The following is a 14,308-nucleotide window of genomic DNA, read 5'->3' as shown; positions in this document are numbered from 1 at the left end:
GAGCCACCAGGGGGGCACAGAACTGATGCCGTAGCGAAAGGCGCTGCAGCAACATGTCCCTTGGTGTCCCCGGCTCAGGAGCTGCTCGCCTTCCCCGAGTGCTGCAGCCACCCCCAAGCTCTGTCGGATGCCCCGGCATCTCATTCTCTCCTACCCAGCCGCAGTCTACCCCCGTGCGCCTCACTGCCGCATCCCCACCGGAAAGGGAGAGGGCAGGGTGTGGCGCTCAGGCAAGGGTCTCTCAGCCTTGCTACTGAGATTCATCAAGAGGAGATGCCTGGGATTGAACCTGAGAGCTTCTGCATGCTCCATCATGGAGCCACAGCCCTTCCCCAATCAGCCATTATTCATGGGAACCAGTTCTCTTCACTGCATTAGCCAACCATGGGGGGGGAAGACTCCTCCACCCGCCTCCAAGTCCCCTGGTGTCCCAAGATGCCTCTTTGTACCTCGTGCGAGCCATGCGAGAAGTTCAGCCTTGCGATGTTCATCCCAGCCTTGATCATCTCACGCAGCCTTTCCACTGAACGGGAAGCAGGACCTGCAGTGGGGAGGAGGCAGCGCTGGTGAGTGGTTTGCACAGTGCTTTGGAGCAGCATGACATCTGCCCTGGGGTTCTGAACCAAATCTATACATCCCCTATGCTCCTCCTGGGACTCAGCCAGGTAGCCTGCATCATCCAGATCAGGGGAGAAACAATGGGGAATTTCACATTACCCAGTTTCACCCGGTTTCAAGCTGGTAATCTTCCGTTTTGAAGTGAACCGGTACAGGGCTGCCATTTCACACATGGCTTGCCCCTACCGGAAATGAGCCGGATCAGAAGCGGGTTTGGCATTTCAGACTTGCACTGCTTTGTTTTCCCGCCATTTTCTTCCCGCGCAGTTGATCAATTTTTTTTTAAAGTTCGATTTATAGCATTATAGCAATATAACGCTATACCGGAACTCCAAACGATCGCAATAGCGATCCCATTGGAGTTTGACGTTCCGGTATAGCGTCATAGCGATATAACGCTATAAATCGAATGTTCAAAAAAAAAAAACCTGCGCGGGCGAAAAACGGCGGGGAAAAGGCGTAACAGAACCGGGAGAGGGAACTGAAGAATACTCGGAAGCGGTTGACAGGTAAAACGCTTCAGTCCCGGTTCCTAAACAGGACAGAAGCTTTTGTGTATGAAATGGCAGTTACATTCCGGTAGGGAACCGATTCTCAAACGGGTTCTGTCTGAAATGACAGACCAGAACCCGTTTGAGAACCGGTTCCCTACCGGGAGATATCGCCCGTCTGAAATTTGCTATGCCCTGGGATGCCAGCCTCCAGTTATTCTGTGAAGAGCCTAATGCTCTGCTGGGGGTATAATGCAGGAGGTGGTCCTGCAGATACGTTGGTCCCAGACCGCTCAAGGTCTTAAAGGTCAACACCAAAACCTCGAACTTGACTCGGTGCTCCACCGGAAGCCAACGTTCCACAACTATCCTTGGGGAATCAAGGCTATGGAACTCCCTTCCCCAGAGAAGTTAAGGACTGAAGAACTGGATCTGAAAAACATTTTCCAACATCGTATTCCCAGTAACGTCCAATAAGATGCCCCCGGAAGAGCTACCAGCAGGATATTAAAGGCCAAAGTCTACCCATGTTTTTGACCCTCTGCAACGGATATCCAGAGGTAAGCTGCCCCTGAACATGGAAGTTCCATCATGGCTAATCCTTCATACATTTTTCCTTGTTATAAACACCAAAGCAAGTAGTCACACCATTAGCTGATGGAACTCACATCTTGTGGCTGTGAGTACCATCAGTTAATTTGTGTGAGTTTCACTCTGCCCCAGTTCTGTTCACCTTAAATTCCCAGCAAAAGCTGTTCTATTCTGGGGGGCATTCAGTATCTTTGTTTAGGAACTGCTCAGGGCTGGGTTTTTTGCTGATTTAGTATGGTATTGCCGTCAAGTCACAGCCATCTTACGGCAACCCTGTAGGGTTTTCAAGGCAAGAGATAGTCAGAGGTGGTGTGTTCCCTCTAAGCTGTGTGAGCTAGCTCACAGTTTTTTAACCTCCAGCTCACACATTTTTGTCTCAGCTCAGGAAGGATGGCTCCGGAGCAAACTAATGTATGCAGCAGCCAAATTACCTGCTCATAACTTTAATACCAGTAGCTCACAGAGCAGAATTTTTGCTAACAGGGCTCCACAGCTTAGAGGGAACATTTTGCCACCGCCTGCCTCTGCGTAGCAACCTTGGACTTCCTCGGAGGTCTCCCATCCAAATTCTAACCAGGGCCGACCCTGCTTAGCTTGTGAGATCTGACGAGATCAGGCTCGCCTCGGCTATCCAGGTCAAGGCGTTCGGCATGATGCTTTATTCTTGGAGGAATTGTATTTTATTGCACGATTTTAGGGTCTTTGGGTTCGCATAATGCCTTTTTGTCTGACGGGGAGAGATGCCTCCGAGAGCTTTCTTTCAAAGCAAAACATCAATAGGCTAATCAAGAAGTCAGTGAAAACACAGACACAGGCAGGGAACACGACCAACTCCTCCCCAGATGCCCGGGGGCCGTTGATCTGACGTTGCATCCCTAACAGACGAACAACTGAATTCTGAATCCAAGGACACCAAATCCTACACCGAGAAAAGCCCAGTTCTGCAGGGTAAACAAATCACAGTAGTAAACACAGATGGAGAACGCAGCGAGTAACACCCAGAATGCACTACAAAACACCGCGTTAAAAAGACAGTCTGAATCTATCCTGTAAGCCAACATTACTTCTCATAATATGTAAAAGCTTGCTTATACACAGGGCTATTTTGGGGCAGGAACGCACAGGAACGGAGTTCCGGCTGGCTTCAGAGTTGCCCACGCCAACTACAGCCAAAACCTCTGTGTGTGCGTGGCTACAGAGGAAGGCCTGGACAGCGCCCCCCCCCAGGGACTCCGAGGCGGGCAGGCCGGGGGGGGGCCTTGGAAGGATCGGGCCTGTCCACTTGCGCCTTCCCTCCCCTCCGAGGGCTGGCTTGCCCGGGATCTCCGCAGCCACAGGGCATCCAGGCAAGCCAAGGGAGGGCATGGGGGTGTGGCCTAATATGCGAATGAGCTGTGTTGTCGGGGTATGTGGCCTAATATGCTAATTAGTTTCTGCTGCTGGGTGTGGCCTGTTATGCTAATGAGTTCCTGCTGGGCTTTTTCTACAAAAAAAGCCCTGCTTATACATTATAACTTTTTAACTTTTTGAGGATATAAATCCACACATCTGTGATCTTAAACAACTGCTCTACTGACCAGTGTTCCCTCCAAGCTGGGTTAGTGTGATCTACAAGCATACAAGTTAGCTACAAGTTAGTGCGGCTACAAGCATGGACGGCTTCAAAAGGGAATTAGATAAGCATATGGCGCAGAGGTCCATCAGTGGCTATTAGCCACAAGGTATAGATAGGGGCTCTGGGGCAAGTGATGCTCTGTCATCTTGGTGCTTGGGGGGGTCAACAGTGGGAGGGGCTTCTAATGTCCTGGCCCCACTGGTGGACCACCTGAAGGCACCTGGTATTTTTGGCCACTGTGTGACAGAATGTTGGACTGGATGGGCCTTTGGCCTGATCCAACATTGGCGTCTCTTATGTTCTTATGAACTGGCTGACAGTTTTTTAGACTCTGGATCACACATTTTTGTCTTAGCGCAGTAAGAATGGCCCCAGAGCAAACTAATTTATGCAGGAGCCAAAGTGCTCGCTCACAACTTTAATGCCAGTACCTCACAGAGTAGAATTTTTGCTCACATGACTCCACAGTTTAGAGGGAGCGTTGCTACTGACATAAAGCTGGAATTAAGCTGGAAGCAAAGGTTTACTTTCTGCATTATAAAGCACTCTTTGTAACTCTTTGTGAAAGAAGATTGTTGTTAAAAAGTGCATTGAGAAGGAGGAGGAGGAGGAGGAGGAGGAGGAGATTGGATTTATAGCCACCCTTCAATACCCGAAGGAGTCTCAGAGTGGCTTACAATCTCCTTGTATATTTAACTACGGCGGCCAGAATTCTTTATGCTAAATATTGGAAATCAACAGAGATACCAACAAAGCGAGAATTTATAAACAAAGTTTTGGAGGCAGCGGAATTGGATAAATTGATTTTATTGATAAAAGGTTTAACAGACTCTACATTCCAGAATACTTGGACATGGTTCTATAATTGGTATGATAATCACATGTAGGCAAGTTTATAATGGACAGACTATTCGTTTATTAGGTAGTATATACTTGATTGAGGTAGAGTTGGATGGTTACTCAACATAATATACAAGAATAGAGATTAAGGTAGATTAGGCATAAGCATAATGTTTGTTAAAAAGAATAATAACCCCCATATATGTGTGAATGTATGTATGTTTATGTGTTTATTTTGTGATTGTGTAAAACATGTGAAAATTTCAATAAAATTCTGCCTTTCAGGGCAGTTTTAAAAAAATCTCCTTTCCCTTCCCCTCCTCACAACAGACACCCTGTGAGGCAGGTGGGGCTGAGAGAGCTCTTTCCAGAACAGCCCTTGAGAGAACAGCTCTGAGAGAACCTGTGGCTGACCCAAGGTCACACCAGCAACTGCATTTGGAGAAGTGGAGAATCAAACCCGGTTTTCCCAGATTAGAGTCCGGGCACTTAACCACTACACCAAACTGAAGAGTGAACTATGACAAAAAATGTACTAAAGTATTCCACTGATGTTATATATTGTTTAGCTTTTTGTTGAGGATTCTTTTGCTTGTCAGTAGACTAGTTGTTTAGATCACAGATGTATGGATTTACATCCTCAAAATGTTTTTTAAAATTATAATGTATAAGCGAGCTATTGCATTGTATGAGAAGTAATGTTGGCTTGCAGACTATATTAAGACTGCCTTTTTAACACTGTGGTTGCATTCAGACTGGCAGTTTGGCCCGATACAGGCACATTTCACAAATGGATTAAATGGGCCCGGTCACACAGCCACATCTGTCAGGCATTCCCCAGGTGTACTCACCCCGTCAGAGGACGACTTGGAGCCGGGTTCAAAAAGCCACCACCTCCAAAGTGGTGTTTTTGTTTCCCCGTGTATTCATTGCACATGGCCGGATGTCTGGACACAGGGGAGCGCGTGCAGAACGGATTTGGCAGTCTGAACCTGCAGATCCGTTCTGCCACTAGGGATTTTTTTTAAAAAAAATTGGCTATATGCACATCTGTGCACATGCACATATGTGGCACATGCGCACGTGCGTCAATTTTGAACTTTTTCGCAGTGCGCTCCATGGCTGAGGCACTGCAATAATGTGGATGCTTGACCATGGGATGTTTCCGTGCATAACCCGCAGCATGGTGTGATGTGTGGCTGATATGCCCTGCAACAGTTTAAACCGGTTCAATTAGAGGCAGCACCGTATCGTGCCAAACTGCAAGTCTGAACGCGACCTGTGTTTTGTCATTCATTTTGGATAAATAAACCAAGCAGGCGCGCTGCATCTCCTCTCCCCGTCCCGTTTTGCACAGTTCATTTCACAATCTGACTACTCAGCATGATTGATTCTGATACGGTTGGTCAGGGCAAGGAGACTAGAAACCTTGTTCAGCCAACCCTCTAGCTGCTGAGGCGCCACCCTCTCTCCGTCAAGCGGGTATCTGTACCCATGAGGTCTAGAAACTTCGCACCCTTTTGGCTCCCAAGATGTTGATCAGGAATGGCCATTGCAAGCGATTCTTTGCAACCATAAGGACTGGAAACTTTGTTTTTAAAGAGAAAGCTGGCATCCTCGGTTAGCTTTCTCACCCTGAGTCTTTTCTGCAATCCTTGGAAACACAACACACAGAGAGTTCTCTCCCCTGCAGGGCAGGATTGCTTGTAGAATCCCCCTGCACATAAAAGCCCAGCCAACTTTCCACAACCCAATCACTCGGACCAGGTCCAGTGTCTATTGGGTGTTGTAAATAAGAAGCAGGAGACTAACCAGTTATGAAGGTGCACAGAGAGTTTATATAGTTATAAAAGTGAATATATACAGAGATATTTACAGGCTATTGAACAGCATGTCGTGCCTTAGTCTGTGAGAACTAAGTCCTCCCCAGTTTACTAAGCTGATAGCTATTATGCTAAACCCCAGCCAATCTCTAACAGGGTGATGTAATCACTAGCTCTAACAAACCCTAAAAGAGCAACACCTGCTAGAAAACACCTGGCTGTAATTACATGATCACTAGCATGACAGCTAGGTCTGACAAACAGATCAAACTGATCTATAGTAACTGCTTGCTACCTCTATCACTCTGACATATATCTCAATAGTGTCAGGGTACCCTGAAGTGGGGCAGCAGGCAGGGTTCTGGTGGGTCCCACTGACATGGACCTCCACGCACACAATTGTTGGAGTGAGGGACTCAGCATGCCTGGACATGGGGGGGACGCTACACCACTCTAAGAGTGTATAGGTGTTGTCTCCCTGGGAGCTGCCCTCTGACCCCTCCTTTCTGGGTGTGGAACAGGGGTCACTAGGGGTGTGGGGGGGAGGTATTTGTGAATTTCCTGCATTGTGCAGGGGGTTGGACTAGATGACCCTGGAGGTCCCTTCCAACTCTGTGATTCTATGACTCTTCCTCGCTTTGTCGTCTCCCTCTCGCACATGGCCTTTCATGGAGACACACGTCTCTGCAGGTCTCTCCTGTAGAGACAATGCCTTCATATCCCCACATATGTGATGCCGGACAAGCTGGCCATTTGTGATGGAGAAAGTACTCTTTAGATAAGGCTTCTCTCTCCCCTTTCGACTGCCACCTGAATGTGAACTGGATCTCCTCGAATGAATGTTAAGGTTCGCCTTTTTTGCAATAGACTTCTTGGGAGATTTGTTTACCGCACTCAGTATCACACTCCTTTGACTGGGCAGACTCTGCTGTATTAACCAAACAGCCCAGTGACACCTCCCCTGCCACCTGTCTGCATCCTCGCTCCCACCTGTCCAGAGTCATGATGGAAGGGCACAGCAGTGGCACTCCTGGTAGCCATAGCAGCCGCGCTACCAGCTGCACACACTGTGCTGTCAGGGAAAGGTGTGCAGGTGGTGCAGGGAGCTTGAGCATGGAGGGTGAGAGGCCTTGCAGGTGGAAGAGGCAGGGCTCTTTTTGTAAAAAAAGCCCAGCAGGAACTCATTAGCATAACAGGCCACACCCAACAGCAGGAACTACTTAGCATATTAGGCCACGCCCCCATGTTACCAGAAGTGTGGTCATCCAGCCACACCCACCTTTTGCTTCATATTCTGTTTACCTTGTTTGTTGTCAAAACCCAGGGCCTTTTTTTGGAGCAGGGACTCCTTTGCATGTTAGGCCACACACCCCTAATGTAGCCAATCCTAATGAGTTTCTGCTGTTGGGCGTGGCCTATTATGCTAATGGGTTCCTGCCGGGTGTGGCCACCTTGGAAGCCAGACGGAACTCCGTTCCTGTGCGTTCCTGCCCAAAAATAGCCCTGGGAAGAAGTATGCAGAGACACATGAACACAGGGAACTGCCTTATACTGAATCAGACCCTCGGTCCATCAAAGTCAGTATTGTCTACTCAGACTGGCAGCCGCTCTCCAAGGACTCAGGCAGAGGACTTTTACAGGGCCAGTTTGGTGTAGTGGTTAGGGGCACAGACTCTAATCTGAGAGAACCGGGTTTGATTCCCCACTCCTCCACATGCAGATGCTGGAGTGACCTTGGGTCAGTCACGAATTCTCTCTGAGCTGTTCTCTGAAGGGCAGTTTCTCTCAGAGCTCTCTCAGCCCCACCTACCTCCAAGGTGTCTGTTGTGCGGAAGGGATTGTAAACTGCTGTGAGACTCCTTCGGGTAGTGAAGGGTGGAGTATAAATTCAATCTCTTCTTCTTCTTCTACATCACCTGCTCCAGATCTTTTCACTGGAGATACCAGGGATTGAACCCGGGACCTTCTGCTTGCCAAGCAGATCCTCTTCCACTGAGCCACAGCTTCCCAGGGGCCCCCAGTTCCTAGAACCTTGACCCCGACAAAGGCCCCATTTCCCCATAATCCACTGCAGTGGCCCAATACAAGAACACTCATTCCGAAGGAGGAAGAGGAGGAGGCAAGAATGGATTTATACCCTGCCCTCCAATACCTGAAGTAGCCTCAGAGCAGCTTACAATCTCCTCCCTCCCCTCCCCACAACAGACACCCTGTGAAGTAGGTGGGGCTGAGAGAGCTCTTTCAAGGACTGCTTCTGAGAGAACATCTCTGAGAGAACTTGTGACTGACCCAAGGTCACACCAGCAGCTGCATGGGGAGGAGTGGGGAATCAAACCCGGTTCTCCCAGATTAGAGTCCGCACACTTAACCATGACACCAAACTGGCTCTCCCCACAGCAAGGGAAGAGAAGGGCCAGTTCCCTTGCACTGTCCTCTCCAGGCTAGACAAGGGGACTCCCTGTTCTCCAGCACCCTTCTGTGGGAGAGAGAAGGGACAGGGGCTTCCGCACCACTCCCCTCCCCACAGCCCACACGGCGCAGGGACTCACCGATGGTGCAGACGATGCCAGTGCTGCGTGCCGTGATGGGCTCAGAGTCGATGTCGAGGAGACACAGGTGCTCCAAGAAGGTATCGGCCATGGACGCCGGCAGCTGCTGCCTCTGGAAGAAGGCCGTGCCCAGCTCCTGGGTGAGGGCAGTCATGTCGTCTGCTGAGAAACAAAAGGGACACCGCTGTAAAAAGCTCAGCCTCGGGCAGGAGCAGGGTTCGAGCGCGCCGCCCACACCCGGCACCCAGGAATCACAGCACCACCTCATGATCGGAGCATGTGCTTCCTTCCCCAGCTGCCGGCTGCCAGCATGGCAGGACCGCCGCCACCCTGTCCCCTCGCCGCGGGCCTGGCTCTAACGCACCTGCCATCTTGTCACTCCTGTTTCCCACACTTTGCCCTCTAGCTGTGCCGCCGGCTCTGATAGACTCTGTTCCCAGGGCTGGGCCTCCGGACTTCCCTTCTCCCCACCTCTCTGCTTGGTTAAAAAGTTACCAGCTCGATCGTAACGCCACACAACATCTGCCCAGAACCGCAAAAGAGCTGTCACACACAAGGCCGTGTCTGACGGAGATAGTTTTCGGCCTGAAAATCTTGTCAATCTCTAAGGTTTTGAGGGACCCGCATCACACAAGACCAGTGGCCGCTTGGCCCGTTACTTCCCTGAGCAAGGGAAGGCTTTCTGCTTCCATTTTAAACATTAGTTTCAGTATTATTATGACTGTTGTTGTTATGGTGCATAGTCTAGGGTAAGGGTAAAGGTTTCCCTTGCTCAAAAGCCAGTTGAATCCGATGCTAGGGGGCCGTGTTCATCTCCGTTTCCAAGCCGAAGAGCCAGCACTGTCTGAAGACGCTTCCGTGGTAATGTGGCCGGCATGATTAAATACCAAGGTGCACGGGACGCTGTTACCTTCCCACCGAAGTGGTACCTATTTATCTACGTGCAGTTTCTTGCTTTCGAACTGTTAGGTTGGCAGGAGCTGGGGCCAGAGACGGGAGCTCACTCCATCGCATGGCACTCGTGTCTCGAACTGCCAAGCTACCAACCTTCCGGTCTGCCACCGGGGCTCTAGGACCCAGGTTCAATTCTGCTATGGAACTCACTAGGAGATCGGGGTCAATCACTCTCTCTGTCAGCCTAACCTACCTCACAGGGGTGTTGTGGGATGACGTGGAGGAAAACCGATCCCACCCTGACATCCTTTGGCGGAAGGGTAAGATAAGCGTGTGACAGGTGAGTATTGTTTTTAATTGGCATAATTTAATCAGTAGTTAATCGGTTAAAAGAATCTTTCGACCGATTTGGGTGCCTGATTCCAAAGCAAAATGAAGCATTCTCATCCTTGTGGGAAAAGTTATTATCAGCCGTAGTTCTGTTCAGGGGTCATTTCGTAGAAAAAGAGGTGCAGGAGCTCATTAGCATATCTCGTTAGCATATTTGCATATGCCACACCCCCTGACATCACCAGAAGTGTGTCAGAAGGCAACACCCACCGCTTAGGCTCCACTGGACTGTTTCGGATTGCTAGCTATTGGGGGGAGGGAACATGCAGATCTGTCCTCGCAGAGGAGGGAGAGCTTGTACCTGAATAAAAACTGGTCTTAAAGGTGCCACTGGACTGTTTTGGACCGCGAAGCTGGGGGGGGGGGTGGGGGGGGCGCCTGAACTTACCTGGTTCTGTTAGAGCTGTCCTTGAAAGGGCAGTTCTTGAAAGAGCTCTCTCAGCTCATCTACCTCACAGGGTGTCTGTTGTGGGGAGGGGAGGGGAAGGAGTTTGTAAGCTGCTCTGAGACCCCGAGTGAAGGGCGGGGTATAGATCCAATCCTTTCTTCTTCTTCTTCTTCTTCTTCTTCCTTCTTCTTCTTCTTCTTCTTCTTCTTCTTCTTCTTCTTCTTCTTCTTCTTCTTCTTCTTCTTCTTCTTCTTCTTCTTCTTCTTCTTCTTCTTCCCGTTCCCCACAACAGACTCCCTGTGAGGTAGGTGGGGCTGAGAGAGCTCTCTCAAGAACTGCCCTTGAGAGAACAGCTCTGAAAGAACTTATGACTGACCCACGGTCACACCGGCAGCTGCATGTAGAGGAGCGGGGAATCAAACCCGGTTCTCCCAGATGAGAGTCCACGCTCCTACCCACTACACCAAACTGGCTCCTTTTCTAAGATTTCTGGTGCTGTCATATGCACACGCACACACATCATCTAAAAATAACAGAAGGCTGCTTTTCGCTTCAGAATTATTTTGACATCTGCCAATGAGGAACCAATTAATCAAAAAGAAATATCTTATGGTTCTGATTATAACGCCATCTATTCACGTGGCAATTTACCAAGATGAGCAGATATAAAATTAAAAACCCAAGCAGATCTGCACCCTGAGGAACTGACTGTAATAATAACAATTGTGTGCTGTCAAATCACAGCTGACGCATGGCGACCCCTGGACCGTGGGGGTTTTCAAGGCAAGAGGCATTCTGAGGAGGTTTGGCATCGCCTGCCTCTGCGTAGCAACCGAGGAATTCCTCGGCAGTCTCCCATCCAAGTATTCACCAGGGCCGATCCTGATTAGTTAACTGAGATCTGATATGATCCGGCTAGCCTGGATAATCCAAATCAGGGCAGAGACAAACAGAAGTGGTTTGCCGTTCCCTGCATGCTTTGGAGGGTGGACTCTATAGCATTGTACCCAGGGCTATTTTTGGCCAGGAACGCACAGGAGCGGAGTTCCGGCTGGCTCCCAAGTTGGCCACGCCCAGCAGGAACTCATTAGCATAATAGGCCACACCCAACAGCAGGATCTCATTAACATTGGCTACATTAGGGGTGTGTGGCCTAACATGCAAAGGAGTTCCTCCTACAAAAAAAGTCCTGGGTTAAGGTAAACAGAATAACAAGCAAAAGGTGGGTGTGGCTGGATAACCACACTTCTGGTAACATGGGGTGTGTGGCCTAATATGCTAATTAGCTGTACTATCAGGGGTGTGGCCTAATATGTTAATGAGTTTCTGCTGTTGGGTATGGCTTATTATGCTAATGAGTTCTACAAAAAAAGCCCTGGACCTGGGGATCCCCCGGAAATGACGGCTCATCTCCAGACCAATGCTCCCTCTAAGCTGTGGAGTCTCGTGAGCAAAAATTCTACTCTGTGAGCGGCTGGCATTAAAAGTTGTAAGCGAGCCATTTGGTTACTGTATCGGTTAGGTTGCTCCGGAGCCCTCCTTCCTGAGCGGAGACAAAAAGGTGTGAGCCGGAGGCTAAGAAACTGTGAGCTGGCTCACACTGACTCAGCTTAGAGGGAACAAGGCTCCAGACTGGAGAGATCAGTTCCCCTGGAGAAAACGGATGCTTTGGAGGGGGGACTCTATAGCATTGTACCCAGGGCTATTTTTGGCCAGGAACGCACAGGAGCGGAGTTCCGGCTGGCTCCCAAGTTGGCCACGCCCAGCAGAAACTCATTAGCATAATAGGCCACACCCAACAGCAGGATCTCATTAACATTGGCTACATTAGGGGTGTGTGGCCTAACATGCAAAGGAGTTCCTCCTACAAAAAAAGTCCTGGGTTAAGGTAAACAGAATAACAAGCAAAAGGTGGGTGTGGCTGGATAACCACACTTCTGGTAACATGGGGGTGCGTCCTAATGTGCCAATGAGCTGTGCTGTCAGGGGTGTGGCCTAATATGCTAATGTGTTCCTGCTGTTGGGTGTGGCCTATTATGCTAATGAGTTCCTGCTGGGCTTTTTCTACAAAAAGAGCCCTGATTGTACCCCACGGAGGTCCCTGTACTCCCCAGGCTCCATCCCCAAATCTCCAGGAGTTTCCCAACCTGGATCTGGCAACCCTACGCCCCCATCCCCCGCTGGTGGTGGTGGGGTGAGTGGCCTGGCGAGGCGACCCGCTGCGCAGAGGCCGTGGGCTTCCCCGGTGGCCTCCCACCCAAGTACTAATCAGGGCTGCCTCTGCTTAGCTCCCAGGCGCCAACAAGATCAGGCCAGACTGGGGCAGCGGCGGCTACAGAGCTTACAAGTCTACAGTTTGACAGGAGGGGAGACCACTACAGAGCAAGGATGAGAGGGAGAGGGCCTGGGGGGGGGACCAACAGAGCGGACACCCTACAACCTGGTGGGAAATTCGACCCGGACTGATACCGTGCACGGCAAATCTTTCCTTCTCTGCCTTCGACACTCTGTTGATCCAGGCAGATCTGCCTTTAGCTGAATTCCCCAGAGCAGGCCGGGACTGCTGGTCTCTTCCCCTCTTGCTATCAGGGAGAGACTGTAGGCAGCCACGGTCCCCCTCCTGCCTGCCCCCTGGCCAGGAAACACCCTCCTTGTCACAGCGCCCCGGGGTCCAGAGGGCCGGAGGGAAGAGGGTCACATCCACCCACCTCCTCGTAGCTGGGCTTCCTTCTCCGCTTTCTCTGGCCCAGGCGGCGACAGGAAGCGAGGGGAGAGGCTGCTGCGTCGATGTGGCCCTGGGCCAGCCCCTTCTGAGCGGAATCTTCCAGTTCAGCCACAACTCCAGCCTCACAGCCGCACCCTTTCCTTCCGCCCGCTTGTTCCCCAGACTGGCCTCACATTCCCAAAGATTCTCAGTGCCTCAGGCAAGCAGCTAAACCCGTTTCCCTGATTTCAGAAAGCGAGGACTCCAGCTGTCTCTCTTGGCCTCGGGGAATCTCTGTTTTCCCATCCCTTGCCCGGTTCCTTTAGAGGTTTACACCCTGCTTCCCCACCCCCCACTGGGGACCCACAGCGGATCATGACAGCATTCTGTTTTACAACAACCTTGTGAGGTAGGGCCGTGGCGGTTGTTTTGCTGTCAAGTTGCAGCCAATTTATGGTAACTCCACAGGGGTTTCAAGGCAAGAAGCCTTCAGAGGGGGTTGGCCGTGGCCCGCCTCTGCACGGCCACCCTGGACTTCCTTGGTGGTCTCCTATCCAAATACTGACTGGAGCTGACCCTGCTTAGCCAGGTGTCCAAGAGCTCTGGAAGCCCGCTCACTGTGGCCCCCCCAAGCACCAAGAATACCAAGCATCACTGCCCCAGACAGAGTGTTCCCTCTATTGTTGTTGTTCAGTCGCACAGTCGAGTCCGACTCTTCGCGACCCCATGGACCAGATCACGCCAGGCCCTCCTGTCTTCCGCCGTCCTCTGAAGTTTGCCCAATTTCATGTCCGTTGCATCTGTGACACTGTCTAACCTTCTCATCCTTTGCCGTCCCCGTCTTCTTTGACGTTCAGTCTTTCCCAGCATCAGGGTCTTCTCCAGTGAGTGCTCCCTTCTCATTGGGTGGCCCTCTATACCTTGTGGCTAATAGTCACAGATGGATGGATGGATGGATGGATGGATGGATGAGGAGGAGGAGGCAGAGAAGAAGAAGAGTTGGTTTTTATACCCTGCCCTTCACTACCAGAATGAGTTTCAGAGCAGCTTGCAATCACCTTCCCTTCCTCTCCCCACAGCAGACACCCTGTGAGGTAGGTGGGGCTGAGAGAGCTCTGAGAAAGCCGTGACTGACCCAAGGTCACCCAGCTGGCTTCACGTGGAGGATAACAACCCTGTGAGGTAGGACATTGGTGACACCTTCATCCAGTCTTGGGGACGTTTACCGCTTGGTTACTTGTGCATCTTGACACTAACTGGCCCTTTCTGGCAACATCCTCCTCACCTGCTACCTGTATGCAATGGCTGGTGCCTTTACATTACAGAAAAGTTCTGATTTCTGTTCTGCCTATAACCCAGAGCTTCCCAGGTGAGCGGGAGACAGAGATATCGCGGCCTCAAAAGA

At 50.6% G+C, this 14,308-nt stretch overlaps 1 protein-coding gene across 2 annotated transcripts in view; it reads right to left on the bottom strand.

Moving 5' to 3' along the window:
• PKLR (pyruvate kinase, liver and RBC) overlaps positions 1 to 12,995 on the bottom strand; it is a 42,464-nt gene extending 29,469 nt beyond the window's left edge. The window contains exons 1-3 of one of the 2 annotated variants that reach the window (XM_015422090.1): positions 12,908 to 12,995; positions 8,528 to 8,689; positions 450 to 541 (exon numbers count right to left, since the gene is read on the bottom strand). In XM_015422090.1, the coding sequence (XP_015277576.1) occupies positions 450 to 541; positions 8,528 to 8,681 (246 nt within the window). In that variant the 5' untranslated portion in view covers positions 8,682 to 8,689; positions 12,908 to 12,995. The remainder of the gene's footprint in view (positions 1 to 449; positions 542 to 8,527; positions 8,690 to 12,907) is intronic. The other variant, XM_015422083.1, reaches the window with a different exon arrangement.
• Positions 12,996 to 14,308: the final 1,313 nt, after the last annotated feature.

This window comes from Gekko japonicus, unplaced genomic scaffold, assembly GCF_001447785.1.
Source record: "Gekko japonicus isolate JY-2015 unplaced genomic scaffold, Gekko_japonicus_V1.1 scaffold1009, whole genome shotgun sequence".
In the NCBI taxonomy this organism is placed as follows: Eukaryota; Metazoa; Chordata; class Lepidosauria; order Squamata; family Gekkonidae; genus Gekko; species Gekko japonicus.
Note: the sequence above shows the minus strand (reverse complement) of the source record. Positions and strands in the feature narration are given on the sequence as shown.